The sequence below is a fragment of the Anopheles marshallii genome, chromosome 2, assembly GCF_943734725.1.
Source record: "Anopheles marshallii chromosome 2, idAnoMarsDA_429_01, whole genome shotgun sequence".
Classification (NCBI taxonomy): Eukaryota; Metazoa; Arthropoda; class Insecta; order Diptera; family Culicidae; genus Anopheles; species Anopheles marshallii.
This window is the reverse complement of record NC_071326.1, coordinates 47,761,042-47,775,751: the sequence shown is the minus strand read 5'-3', so window position 1 is coordinate 47,775,751 and position 14,710 is coordinate 47,761,042. Positions and strand designations below refer to the sequence as shown.

The 14,710-nt window shown below is 40.8% G+C and overlaps 5 protein-coding genes across 5 annotated transcripts in view; 3 read left to right on the top strand and 2 right to left on the bottom strand.

Moving 5' to 3' along the window:
- LOC128719080 (uncharacterized) overlaps positions 1 to 209 on the top strand; it is a 29,747-nt gene extending 29,538 nt beyond the window's left edge. Inside the window, exon 5 of the mRNA XM_053812700.1 lies at positions 1 to 209. Coding sequence (XP_053668675.1) covers positions 1 to 209 — 209 coding nt within the window.
- Positions 210 to 2,525: 2,316 nt separating this feature from the next.
- LOC128718058 (autophagy-related protein 16-1-like) lies at positions 2,526 to 4,090 on the bottom strand. The gene is made up of 4 exons (XM_053811732.1): positions 3,991 to 4,090; positions 2,962 to 3,726; positions 2,748 to 2,890; positions 2,526 to 2,543 (listed from the first exon to the last, which is right to left on the bottom strand). Exons 1-4 carry the CDS (start codon positions 4,088 to 4,090, stop codon positions 2,526 to 2,528), a joined length of 1,026 nt encoding a protein of 341 aa, XP_053667707.1.
- Positions 4,091 to 4,949: 859 nt separating this feature from the next.
- On the top strand, positions 4,950 to 5,720 carry LOC128718057 (uncharacterized). Its single transcript, XM_053811731.1, has one exon. The coding sequence runs from the start codon at positions 4,950 to 4,952 to the stop codon at positions 5,718 to 5,720; it is 771 nt and encodes a 256-aa protein (XP_053667706.1).
- A 199-nt stretch (positions 5,721 to 5,919) lies between these two features.
- On the bottom strand, positions 5,920 to 7,828 carry LOC128718056 (uncharacterized). Its single transcript, XM_053811730.1, has 3 exons — positions 6,623 to 7,828; positions 6,172 to 6,554; positions 5,920 to 6,106 (listed from the first exon to the last, which is right to left on the bottom strand). Exons 1-3 carry the CDS (start codon positions 7,826 to 7,828, stop codon positions 5,920 to 5,922), a joined length of 1,776 nt encoding a protein of 591 aa, XP_053667705.1.
- A 717-nt stretch (positions 7,829 to 8,545) lies between these two features.
- LOC128708649 (uncharacterized) lies at positions 8,546 to 10,039 on the top strand. Its single transcript, XM_053803628.1, has 3 exons — positions 8,546 to 9,340; positions 9,414 to 9,793; positions 9,856 to 10,039. Exons 1-3 carry the CDS (start codon positions 8,546 to 8,548, stop codon positions 10,037 to 10,039), a joined length of 1,359 nt encoding a protein of 452 aa, XP_053659603.1.
- The last annotated feature ends 4,671 nt before the right edge of the window (positions 10,040 to 14,710 follow it).

Sequence of the window (14,710 nt, the reverse complement as noted above, 5' to 3'; positions counted from 1 at the left end):
GTCTTATCGTTGCTGGAGCTGTGTTCCTGCTCGGCCAGTTGGCAGTCATTGCCATTTGGACTTATCTGTGGCAACGTCGCCGAAAGCAGCGTCAGTTCGAGAATGCCTCAATGGGTTCGTCGGTTGTACCGACCCCAACGCTGACCGGTAGCCGAGCGGATTCTATGTGTAAACTGTATGACAGTGGTTACGCCGGCAGGCACTTTTAAATCGCACCACGCCAATGCTGACCACATCCCCACCAAATTTGCGCCGGAACAGATTTAGATGACAAAAGATTTTCCACGTAACCAACAACAAAAATAGCTGACACACTCATTCATTAACAAAAACAAGTACATTTTTTGTACGTGAACGTTATAGAACTCATGCACAATATTTGTTCAGAAACGATTCACATCGATCGGATTGTTGTTCATGGTGGAAGTAGTAGTAGCACTATTGGTACATAATGCGAAATACTACTACTGTCAGGAAATGCAATTTCATCGCCAAAACCACGGGGATATTTTATCCTGATGATCAAAGTTCCCCCATTACCAACGTGCCGCTGCTTCATATCTCGTGGTGGAAATACGTAAAAAATTTACTCATTTTTGGATGTGCGCAATTATTATTTTCTAGAACGATTACAAAACGAAGAAAGTGCCTCTAGTGATGGAGTCTTTTTTTTACAAAAGCGAATGAATAACTCATAATCACATTTAGAAGAAAAAAAAACAACAAATCATACAACCCAATCAAATATCATTTTATCACCATTTTCATGAAAAGATCATACAATCGATGAATTAAATCATATTGGAGAAAAGGACGACTAGAATATAAAACAGAAGAACAATTGAGTGTTTACTAAAATGAATTAGGCAAAGAGACATCTCTTGAACAGGAAAGGGAAATGAAACATTATAAGGGAAGGGTTGGTAGGAACTGTGTGTGCGAGGGTGAACGCGTAATTGTGATAGGCATTACGAATTAAACGCAAAAAGCTTCTTCCGTTTGTGAGACTGATATGCGTGACTGACCGATAGGATGAATGAGTGCATTGCCATACGGTTGTGCATCTTTCCCAATTGCACAAGCGTACGGGTGATGGAGAGTGTGTGCGTGTATTAGCATTAGTAGTAACTGTTTCGACTAAATAGGGGAAAAAAAGAAACAAAGACAAAATTCACCTAGCAAAGGGCGAAGCAAAGTAGTTTAAAGATAGGAAACAATCCCATCCCATATTAAAACCTTCCCGAATCCGACCGTAGCGGCCGTGGTGTAAACAGGGTATAAGGGAAACATCGACCAATCTGTAGCATTGTATATCCATTTGTCCTTTTCTCCGGACTTTAAGGCCACACTCAGGCCGGCGGACGTTTTTTTGTTATTTTATGAACGTGTGCGAGTGGTTTGGGACCGAGCGATCAAAGCGCAATGAACAATTGAAATGAAACCGTAACAAACGCTTTTATTTGAGTTGTGCATTGCACGATGGATCCAATTGAAGATTTGGGCAACATTGGGGAACAATGCCCGGTGGGGTCCGCTTTAAAAAGGCCTCGTCCCATGCAACTTGTTAGCCAGTGAAATGTGCGGCCTTAATTTTAAGCATTTATCATAATTTATTTTTACTCAATAAACTATAACTTTTATTAGTTCTTTGAAGCACACCGCATTTGAGCATGTGACACACATGGATCTTTGGCGTCGGAGAGCATCTTGCAAGAGCGCTATTTACTTTGCACACCATACTCAGTACCCCGGACGCTAAAGTATGCCACTTTTTCCTCATTTCCTCAAACTCCCACTAAAACCGACAAACAAGAATAAACAATACCGTGAGTGCATAGACTTCTGCATTACCTTCGTATAAAACTGTCGCTGTACGCGATGGCATTTCACTGAATACATTCGCAACCTAACTAACCTTAGCCACAGTAAGAGATACATAACAATAGTTAGTAGCAAATGACGCAAATAGCAAATGACGTCCACATTTTTTTTTCAAACGAAAACAATTCAACTCAGACATTACTGGTACTACAGTAAAAATCACTTACAATTCGCCTAGTGTTTCTTACAATAGTTTAAAGTGCATTTTTATTTCGTCTCGACACAGCTACTAGTAGTTTGTTCACCGGTATTGACAAAAACCGTTAGCATTCACAGCTCCAATATACACAACTCCTAACCGCGCTTTACGAATCAAGTTGAGGAAGCCAAGATGTAAGAGAAATGAAAAATGATAAAAATATCAAAAAATGAAACACAGACACACACCGCATAAAAGTCAAAAAATTAAATCATAATTTAACTTAATTTAAATGTAATGAAATCAAATTAACATTAACTTAATTGCGCAAAACAACCTTAGGGTAGTATATGGACGGAACGAAAGTGAGAGTAACAGAGAAGATACAAAACGTTACGAAAAATAATCTAACCGAATAGCCACGCACAGCAATCCCTTGAGGAAGGAATTGCAATAGCGTGTCTCAACGCAATAGTACTACATACAATACATATGCATATGTTTTCTATGTAATCGCTAGACACTACAGCGCAGAACAACAGCGATTAGTAGCAATGGCTTAACCAACAAACATCGGTTTACAGCGATAAATAGGAAAACGTTACTGTAATGTGAAACATTATTTTAATAAAGTGAAAAATTTAAAAAATAAACATAAACGTCTAGTTTCTGAATAACAAAGAGTAAAACAAATCGTAAAGATAGTTATATCATAATTTTCACTCACCCTTAACCGATGATCCACGACCGACCACATCCGGCTAGCTGAATCATTCGAAGCGGCCAATATCATGGATCCGGTAGTATCAAATTCAACCGAATTGATGCCTTGATTGCTGCCTACAAGCACACCACGCTGTTCACAAATACCTTAAATGAGAAAAATGGACGATTATTTTCTACCGGCCGATGTGCTTCGGGTTAAAATGTTGTGTTCCCACCTTTTCCCACGTCCCACAGTTTAACCTTTCGGTCAGCACCACCTGTGGCTACGATACGCTCGATCGGACTCCAGCGTACCGCATTCACCTCACCGTCGTGAGCATCAAACTTAAACTCCACACCCTCCGGCAATCCGTCTACATCGAACCGATCTAGATCAGGTCCGAGTGACGAAGGACCCGGTATGTCGCGTATAGCCCGTTCCAGTTCACTTTCTATGCGTGCCTTTTTCTCCTTGACAAATTTATCATTTTCCTTGTTCATAATCTCGGCATCGCGTGATTTGTATTCCATTAGCAGATTGAGCAGCTTGGTGTTCTCATCCTGCACTGCGCGCAACTTGTCTTCGGCCGCATTTGCGCGCAACTGCGAAGCTAGCGATTCATCCTTTATTGTAATGTGTGACGCTTTCAGCTCGTCTAACTCTTCCTTCAACGAAACGCTCAGTGCCGTCTTTTCTGCCAGTAGCCGCTCTTTCTCAATCAGCAGCCGCTGCAGATCCGACAGCTTCTGGTTAAGGTTAATCACCATTTGCGAATGTTCGCCCTTGCGTTTATGGAGTTCTGTTAGCTCTTCCTGTTGGGCAAGCACCTTCTTTTCGAGCGATTGAATTTGGGCGTTCGTTATGGCAGCTACATCCGTCGCGAACCCGGTGCTACTACCCCCCGTGCCGGTAGCATTTACACTGTCCCGAATTTTTTTATCAATTTTCAAATCCAAATTTTCCTGCCGCAGTTTAGCGGCCGCATCGAATAGTCGGTTATCTGCAATATAAGAAAAAACAGTTTGAAATAAAAAAAAAAATCAACAACCTTCAACGCCATATGGATGCTCTGTGACGCAAAACTTCTTCCGTAATGTATTACAACCATCACTTTCTCTTTTCACTTTCCCAGTCAAAGAGATAGCCGTAGAAAGTATGACCGATGAACGCGCATATTGCACTCAGCACAGGATGTATTACTACGCACACATAATCTAATTTATCGCTCTCTATGCCAGTGAACCGGTTCCACAAGGACACTTACTGTAATGTATAATATCAGCAAACCGTGCCGATTCATTTTTATTTCGTTCCCGAAGTCTGTCAGCAATAACATCGCGCCAGTTTTCTTGCACCTTTGCCATAACGAATCGACTCGTCGTTCACACAATTCTATTCCTTTTGATGGCAATTTCTTTCGAAACTACACTTTTCTGATTGCGAAATTGGTGAGCTTTTCAGCCAATGAATTCGTTTTCCACCAAACAATCACTGAATTGCGTTCGTAAAATGTATGCAAAGTTTTCATCACATTAAAAACACATCGCCATAGCACATTCAATGGCTAATTTGATGCTTCGTAGAATTTTTAATTCACTTTTTAAGACGGTTCAACGTATGAATATTCGATTTCATAGCCAGATTTACACCGCGTAGAGACCCCACCGTGTGTTTGTGTTTTGATTCACACTTCGTCCCATTTGCTCTGTTTTCGGGCTGACAGCAACGAAGTAAACAAATGTCTTGAAAATGTTAGGCTAGCAACCGTTTTCTTGCACACATTTGAAAGGTTTGCAACAGTCACGCACGCGATATTTTATTTATGAAGATTGGAAAATTGTTTACACTCACAAAAATAACACCGGTAATTGTTTTAATTTTGTGTTCTGTAGAAAAAAAACCACCAGTACCGAGATCCGTATCTTTGTTTCCCATTTGTGTTTTCCAAATATTGCATAAACCTTAGGTAAAGTGTCCGGCTGTCAAAGTTTGAAAAACAAAGAAAACTACAACCGTCTTCCAAGAAAACGAACAGAATGGAAGAGAGTGCCATGGTCATTTCTTGCGAATACTGTTTGCGCCTTTTGCAAATTAGTTTTAGCTAAACAATCAGTCGTAAGTAACACCAACGATTGTAACGCGAAAATACTTAGCTATAAGCATCTTTTCGTTCTACTTACACTCATTTTAAGCAAACCGAAAAGGATTCAACACAAATAAATCATGACAAGGAGCAGTATGAAAGGCAGTACGAATTCAGAAACTACAACAGTGGCAGAACAATTCAGGAATGATCCTGTTGAAGAACCAACAGAAGCAAACTTATCTTGGCTTGAAGAAACTATAGTCAAAACAGAGATCATCATTTTGCCGGATGACTTGTTACCAACCATTAGATGTCGTTTATGTGATAGTCCCGACCATGTATGTTCGCCTATATACAATCTACGTGGTGGAATCGAATTAACGGAAAAGCATCTGGAAATTATATACAGACTGTCCGGTATCACCATTACATATGAACAGGATCACGCATCCGTCGTATGTTCATATTGCTTGTTAAAAATAGAAGAATATAAAGTTATTCGTGAAGTATGGCAAATGAAAAACAAAACTGATCACGAAAGCAACGTTCCTGCGCTTCAGCCAGCTGCAACACTCATATCATATGTGGAAAAAACTGGCATGAAGGATGCTACCACTCAAACCACGGAACATCACACTTTCGGGAGCGCTCTGGATGTACGAGATGCATCCACTTGGACAGATAATTGTGAGCCAGCTCAAGCACCAGTTTCAGCTCCGGAGCACATTATTAGCGTTACAGAAAATGGAGACAAGGATTGTGATACGCAGTGCGAAACGATCGATGTAGAGCAGTATTGTTCAAGAAGAAAACGTAAAAGACGTCGAAGTAAATGCGAACTTATAGAAGAGGTGATGCAATTAGTTAAAAGACGCTATCGATTGGAGTCCGGTGCAACGAATCGCTAAATTATTTAACACGTTCACTGACGCATCATCCGATTTCGGGTGATGTCCTATTTACAAGGTGTACAAAGGGTTAATTATTGTATCTTCGTCATAACTTTATTTTAATTATGACAGCTCTTTGCCGTATTAGCATGTTTGTTGAATTAACGTTACCAAAAGAAGAAAAAAATAAAAACTCCTTCATATTATTTATGTACAACTAGTTAAGCTCTGTCGGGTACGTAACGTCATACGTTTGGCAAAAGAATGGATCCTTTTCAACCAGTATTTTTCTCAGCAATTCGGTTGGCCGCAACTGGTATTTCCTGGTCACAACGAGGTACCGACCACCTTCTTCGCCTTCCTTCCCGTAACTTCGTGATCTTAATTTCATCTGGTTTGCGAGCCTAGCAGGAGAAATAAAAAATAAGATAATTATTTTGTATAGACAATTAACCACTACTTCACTTACGCATGGATGAGTTTTCGGTCCTCTTTGGAGCACTCACTGCTGAATACAATTTTCTGAACATTAGTCTGTCCATCTCGGAAATCTTCCATCATCTGTCTTATCGTATCCCGACTCAGTTTGACATTGGAACCATCTTCCGTTCTTAACCCAAGACCTTCACGTCCCTCTTTTTGATCGACAGCCACAGGATCCACTATACCATCCCCGCGAACACCCAGGCTTCCACCACTCCAACCCAGTTTTTCCAGTAGTTTGAATCCAATGTTTTCCGCGTCGAGTTTCAATGATGGGGACTCCTCTTGATCGCGATCATGGGGACTTTCCGCAATCGCGGATTTCGTTACAACGTCTGCACCGTCCAGATCCGCTGGACAGTACTTGAACTGAAATCGGAACCAAAAAAAAAGAAAATGTACACGGAGAGTACATATATTACATGACAGTTACCTACCTTTAACGAATAGCAATATTGCGAAAGAAATTCAATTGCATTTTTCGACGCCTTCATAAGAGCATGCTTGGCACTATGATCGACGGCTTTCGCTATCTCTATGGGTCCCACTTTGACCAATCCTTCAAACATCCCATTACCATCCGAACGGGTGGATGTATTCATTTTCAGATCGTTGTTGAGGTTGTTGAATATTTGCATAGTTTGTTGCAGATTGTTGTTAAAAATAATTAAATCATTACGCAACCAATTTAACACATGCCCTGGAACAGGGTGCTGCGTGTCCTCAACGACTGTGTTATCCGATAGATTCCTATTATGCTGTACTACATCCGATAGGTTTAGCTTACGCACTTTGCAAGCAGCCGCATCTGAGGCAAAAATGCATGTTGGTTTGAGCATAAATGCATGGGCACGTTGATAATCTTGGCCAAGCCCTTCAGATAGCTTGGCAACCATTTCCATGGTTTCTGCAGCATAGTTACAGCCCAACAATTCCACGTTCATATAAACCTGGGCAAGGCAAATGAGCTCATCTGGCGATAGAACTTGTTGATTTTTCTCCAAAAATGCACGCCGCAAACACCAATGTTCCTCTCCTTCAAACGGATTCCGAAATTGGTCAATGTTGAACGAAGTTTCATCGATATCTTCCGCTTCCCTGTTCTTTTCCATTGTTTGCTTTATCTTTTTTTTCTTGGGTACTTCTTCAGTGATCACATCACCGTTAAGAACATTCGTTTCATGATTGGCATTGTCACTATCAACTGTAGGTGACGAATTCCGGCGCTTATCAACGTTGTCCGAGGTTTCATCAATAGTTTTCTCTTCTCGAAACTTTTCTATTTTCTTTTTTTTCTTGATTTCTTCTTCGTGTGACAGACTTGCTGTAGGTTGAAGATTAGAGAACTGGTCACCGTTGACCGAAGTCTCATCGATAATTTCCTCTTCCCCAATCTGTTGCACTTTTCGCTTTTTGTGTTTTTTCTTGGTTACTGGTTCATGTGGCAGATTTTCTGTAGGTAACAGATTACAGAGCTGGCCAACGTTGTCCGAAGTCTCATCGATAGTTTCCTCTTTCCAAATCTGTTGTACTTTTCGTTTTTTGAGTTTTTTCTTGGTTACTGGTTTATGTGGCAGACTTGCTCTAAGTAGCAGATTACAAAGTTTGACAACGTTAACCGAAGTCTCATCGGTAATTTTCATTTCCGGAAACTCTTGCTCTTTAGGCTTCTTGGGTTTTTTTTTAGCTTTTGCTTTAGTAATCAATTTGCTATTATCATCACTCGTTTCACCATTAATTTTATCAGTTGTACGTTTCATGTTGAATGCAGTAGTAGGGTTAACTTTGTGTTTTTTATTAGTATTTTTCACTAGGTTCTTCTAATTTTCACCAACTCCAATTCTACATTAACCACAATTGCTTGTTATGCGAGCATGGTTTTGGGAAGCATGGTTTTGTTTTGGTCAAATGACATCTGTCAAAGCGTGACACAGGCGAAATATATCGCAAGGTGTTGATGTGCTGAAACGGTAATCGGTCCCAAGATTTATACGATTGAACCGGTTATACCAGTGAACTATTTTTGGAAATATAAATTTAAAAATCTTTAATTTACTTTCTATAACGTTCCACTAGCGTACTACATTTTACATTATATTTGTTATAATAACGCAAAAATTAATTTTCTAAATTTTAGTAATTTCATACCAACTGTCAGTCTACTGGTTCGTTTGGTGTCAAACTGGAGTTCACCTTCACTGTATTTTTTAGCTCGATCGATTCAATTCGCGGGTAATCCTGCTGGCAAATAATATACTACGTTGGTAGAGAACGATCGTTTACCTGATAATTTTTATAGTTTAATCCTCATACAATTAGTTTTACTTTTCACTCGCTTGTGTCACTAAACTGCTGTTGATATGAAAATAAGGGGTTTAAAGCGCAAAAAAATACGTGCACGAAGACCAAAAGTCCCCAGGAAGCAAATCAAGCTCAAATGGTCAAATCGTTACTCGCGGAGCAAACAATCCAAAACCAGACCAGTACGTAAGCCCCAGACAACATCAGACGATTGCAGCAGCGGTCGGGAAGCGCCAAACCACTTCTTTGAGACTGAGTGGCTCATCGACAATCACCGTAACCCACACGACACATTATATTTATGGGAGCTAAAGATGTTGTTCATGCAATTGCACAAACAGCGTATCCCGGAATATGAGTTGGTACCTTTAGCGCATGTATTTGCGAACATGGTAGCTTATGGTTGTAAATACACACCTAAGCTCATGGAACGGGTGAAAGAACTAGGAGAACCCGTTTATCGCAAGCTTGAAAAGAAAAGAACCTACCGTACTCTAGCGCCCAAGGATATACTATCATATGATAAACAACAGGAACAGGAAGAGCTAAACTCCGAAATACGTTTACAATTGTCACGATTAAGCCCCATCTTTCCTGCTCAATCTCTGGTTGAGATATTCCAAAATATTGTTGTAGTGAACAATTCCTTAAAAGAAACAACCGAATGGTTCGAACGTTTGGGTAGTGGCACCATATCTATTGCTATCAGCTCAATAGCGTATGGAGTGTTCGAAGTAAAAGCTTACGTATCAAACTATTTCATTACCAGAGCGTCCGGTACGTATCAAGTTGCTTACGCACAATGTGTGGCAGATTTATTGGAAATCCTGAAAAACTACTGCTATCAGGTTAATGTAAGTATGACGGGCTTAACTGTTCCATGAGACGTTTAATCAAACCGTGTACCACCTCATATCTATTTCGCAGTACGTACAACGGTTTTCCTACCTTAATTACAATGTAGAAAGATTGTTGGATGAATGTACCCACCAACCTGCACAGTGTTACCAGCAGTACAATATCGGCTATCGTTTACTCCAAAAGCTAGGCTGGACCGGAGGAGCACTTGGATCTAAACAGACGGGCATCTTGGAACCGATAAAAGTGTCTGGCAAATTTGACCGCCGCGGACTGGGTGCTCGAGTGACGGTGAAAAAAACTCGAGTCAAAAGCGTGATCGAAAGCGATTGTATTATTGATGAACACTTTTACCATGTTCTTATGGAAGCTATACTCATCCGCAAGCCGTACTATGATCTTATATTTTCGCCAGAATTTACCGAATATGAACGCATCCTGCTAACGAGGTAAGCGATTGAAGTTGATCTTTTACCTATGCACTTCCAGTAAAATCATCCTCTCACCGTAGATTAGCAGTGGAGCGAAGACTTCGGTGTGAAACACGGCTAAGCGAAACTGGACAGGCTCAGTTCGTAATCAAACGATACCCACTACCACCACATGTTGTCCTTACATATGTGCTGGTCTACGATCATCCACTCGTTTCAAAGTACTACGAGGTAAAGGCACCTAAGGTGTTGAACACTGACTAATAACATGAAATAGGCTGAGTCCACTCCATAATACGGTAAGTAATAATAAGTAGTAAAGCGAAACACTCATTAAATAAAGGTTTCAACGCTTTCGGGTTTGAACAGATGGTAACGCGCAATGCGTAGATTTTAATTTAACGACTTTGTTTATAAGATGGCCTGATAAGATATATATTGGATTCATTCAATACTCCTTAACACAGCTGTTAACAGCCTGTTCAATTCCATTTATCAGTTTTGTTACTGTTGATATCTTTACTTATATTCGAGTATCATATTTCAACGTTATTCAAATTGGATAAATTTGTAACTATATCGTTTTGCCAGTAATATCATATTTTTAACTTGGAATTTATGATTGTGTTCATATTTTGAAACGATTGATCGATTGAATCTTAATTTTATCTTCATCATAATTACGTCACAATTTTGTATAACATTTTCTAACCCTATCGTTGACGGTTAGGTCGTTATTGAAAACGCAATGTTATCGGTTCCTTCCTTAGCATGATAGTATTTAAACTTTATTTCCAATTTTAGGTAGAAGAGTGAAGCAAACTGAAACAAAAGTTGTGGAAAGGCCTGAAGGTTTTATGTAATAAAACAATTCACAACAAAAAGCGCTTTTAAATTAATGAAAACCTAGTTGTAGACTTATAAGTGCAGATACAAGCATGGCTGTCTTGCACTTTGGGGTATCTTTATATTTCATTTAAAGCAATGTACGAAATTTAGTTAAGGGCTTCGAACGAAAGCCCGTAAACTGTTAAGCATAAATTAAGTATAATAATCACATTCGCTTCGCTCATGTATACGTTAGTTAGACATAAAAAGGATTGATTCAACTGGTGAGTGAGTCGAACTTAAGATAACTTTCCATGAATTGTTTAAATGTCCTGCTTGTCTTCATTTGAACTGAACTGAAATAAATGATTAAATAATGTATGTGAATTTATGTTATCCTTTTTCGTCATATACATCTGCACGCCCTAGCTTATGCTTGTAAGTGATCGAATAACCAAAAAGCTCGATTGGTACATCGAAAAAGCTCACTTGAACCATGGACAGCAATGGTCTGCATCTACCAAAGAGTACATACTACCCAACGAAAGCAACCTGTTGCATTGTCGCGGCGCTTGCTTCTCTGCCGTATCTCGTGGTTCATATCCCCGGACCGGTTTATGGTTCTCTCGCGGGTGGTACGATCTGGACAGCAGTTCCCGGTTTTGTCGAAGTGTGTGTACGTGTGTTCGCTTTGCACCGCCATAACACAGCTTTGCGCGGTAACACAAAAACTAATGCAACAGCACCGTAAACAAACCCAGGTGAGAAACGGCCAGAACAGCGGAGCAAAAAAAAAAAAATAACAACTGGCCAAAGAAGCCATGCGACCACCATGAAAGAAAGAGATCCGCAACGAGACGGACGAGCGCGGTGGAAAGAAAGTCGCACCAAAAGCTCCGGAAAACCGGTTCTTGTGAAGTCGGTTCACCTGAGCACACGAAAGCACACACATTCATATTTTCGGGTGGTTTTCTGTTTGTATTGGTTCACAGTCTGTTCTTCGCTTCCAAAGCCCGTGGACCATTGCGAGCCATGGTAACCAAACGACCACGATCTGCCGGTTTCGCTGAATGAAGGTGGAGCACGCATCAGTCGAGTGTAGACCACGGTACAATGCACATCGGCGCTACGACGGTTTAGCAGCGGTTTAGAGGAACGCGTACGAGTGCTTCGGCCTACACACAGCCCCGGAACGGTGTGCTGTTGCTTAAGAAGGGTCCGAATATATCTTATCCTCATCGATCGTGTCGGTTTCACGGGCAACCAGTGACAGGTGCACTGGATCCACAACACATTTCGAGATCCCCGTGGGGGGGCAGGATATCGTTTATGTGTGCTTCGTTTCTAACAATCGAAGGTTTGTTTCGTATAAACGCAGCTGTTCCTGAATATGCGTACGGTTCTCTCGTGCTTTTATAGTGAATTTGGTCATGAGCCTGACGAAGCATTTGTTTTCAGGTGCAAAGTAATGAAACTGGTGTCAGTGGATGTGCAAGTGCACTGTGAAAGGCAATAGGTTGCACAAATGCAGTAAAGAGCCACACGTGTATGCGGTGAGTCAGAGCATAGCTTCAAGAAGCAAGCACCCTTTAAGGTGATCAGCATTCCGTATGATAAAAGTGTGTCATCGTGGTGACGTTTTGGCGTGTAGAAAGTGACACATTTCTTTCTCTCTCGTGGATAGTAACTTCAATGCGCGTAGAGAACAGGTCTGATCTGACGGAAATGTGTATGTTTAGAAAAGTGTGTATGTGAAGAATGTTTCTTTAGTGAGTATGTGGATGTGGATGTAGTGTTTGTTTGTAATTTACTCCTCATTTATGCACGATTCATGCAATAAAAGCAAAAGTGCAAAAGCGTTTTTAACTAAAGGAACCGACAGCGATGCAGCACGTGAATCGACAAAGGTACTCCGTATCGTTTCGGGCTGTGCAAGAATTTTAATCAAGTGTCACTGCAGTGTTACCGCATACATTGCTCATTTTGCAGATAAAACGTGTTCCCCACGCAGTATCAGCTCAGTTGAATCGTTTTGCAAGAATACTGCCGCTAAAAGCATTCCGGGGTGGGTTGCAAAAGCATGGTGAAAATGTATGTTTAGTGCAAATTGTTCGATGTATAAGTGCAACTAGCTGTGAATTGTGTGTTTTTGTTTCATTGTGCCTGCAGTATGCGAAACCACTATTATCATGTGCATCGGGAACACAAGTGTTCAAATGGAGAATTGAGTGCCGACCGTGCTCACACAGGTGACAAATTGGATTAAGTGCAATTCCATGTTGTTGCCGCGGTCAATACACTCGTTTGGATCTTACTGCATACCAGTCCAGCAGAGCCAAGCTTTGCAGCGGTCTCCTCTAATTGGATTACTTACTCTCGCTTGGCACAAACTGCAGTTACACTAATTCGGATTACGTTAGCCACTTTCAGGAGGTAATTAATTGATTGTTTCTAATTTGTATAAGCTATCGATCGTTTCCCCCGCTGGTCACTGGAAAACCACCAATCCATTGAACACAATGTATTGCTATGCGTTTTTAACTCCACGTTTCATCTTTTTCTGTCGTTTCCGAGTCCTAATCCCCACTGAAGTATTTGGGAGTTTTTGACGTATTCAAAAACTGGGTAGTCACTGATTCGATCGCTTTTGAATATGGAAATGCAGCTTTTTCATTCTCTAGACCATCAATTGATGCTATAACCATCAAAAGAATACAAATGTTACTGCTAGCTTCTAACACGTCCTGCAAAAAAAAAATATTCAAATTACATTCCATCCAATTTTCTTTGCCCTCATTCGATCTTAAGGACGTCTGTTCCGGCATCTTAAGCATCTTAAGCCGCCAACAAGTCGGAGGCGTTTGAAAGTCGATCTTCAAAAATCATCAAAAATCTCTCTCAATGTTTCGTTGCCTTGTGTATCCCGTCCATTCGGAAACTTGCCGAGCGCACCCACCCATCTCCACTATGGCCACCCATATCGTCCGAATCAAACGGTGGCTTGTGTGGTGGTGTACAAGGCGTCGCTTCGATTTTATGGCAGCAAGAATGTTTCATATGTTGAGAACGGTCTTTCGACAGCCCATCTGCTCGGGCAGAACCGCTCCACCGAAATGGTTCTCATCAATCAAATGACAGCGACTTGTATGCGCTGGCAATTGGAACCCCAAACACAGGAGCTTGCCGCCGCATAAATAGTGAAGCAAGGAACTAAATCGACACAACAGGAGAAAAAAAACTTGATAGTCTACATCTTAGTTTGAGGACTTCTTAGAAAAGACCGACAAGACGAGGGAGAAAGAAAATGAGCACCAGAAGGCACAACAAATGACATGAAAACTATAAAAAAGCGAGAAGAATACGCTAAAGTAGCGCTTCAACGTGATCTGAAATCGATACACGCGCTTTGTCGTTTGGTTGGAAATCGTTCTCTTACAGCTGCCCAACCGTAACCGATCCGCTGATCGTCATCTTGCGCTGCCACGATCGGTTCACGATCGAAACCGGTGGAAAGTGGTTACGGTGGGAACACTTGTGGCTAGTGTTTGAATTTCATCTACATAAATTTCCCACCCAAAACGGAGCGCGTGCAGGGTGCAACCATCGTTGACATGAACGGTTCAAGTGCGATGCCCTTTCTTGCCGGCGAGCGCTGACATAAAATAGGGCTTTAGTGAAACATTAGCAATAAAACAATCGTTTTTCGTGCTCTGCTAAACTCTTTTTAAATCCAAAAAATTATACTTGTTGTATTTCTTGTAATGCCTCTGTTCTAATTGTATACACATAACAAATAACGGCTATGCTATGCAAGAAATGCACCGCTATAACAGTTACAATAACAGACAGGTATTACAAAAAGACAGGTTCAGAAGATAATTTGTTAAAAGCATGCCATATCTCAATAAATGTTATCGGGTGAGTGGTTGGAATTTTAGCCTAAGGGTACAATTTCAATTGAAATATGTAATCAAAAGTAGGAGTTTGGAGTTTGTTTATAAATGTGTTTCCACAAAACCCCAAACCCTTTGCTTTCAGCCAAAGTTGAGCTGATCATTACCATGAGCTTAATCGCTGATTTGCAGTGTGAACAAGATATTAAACCAA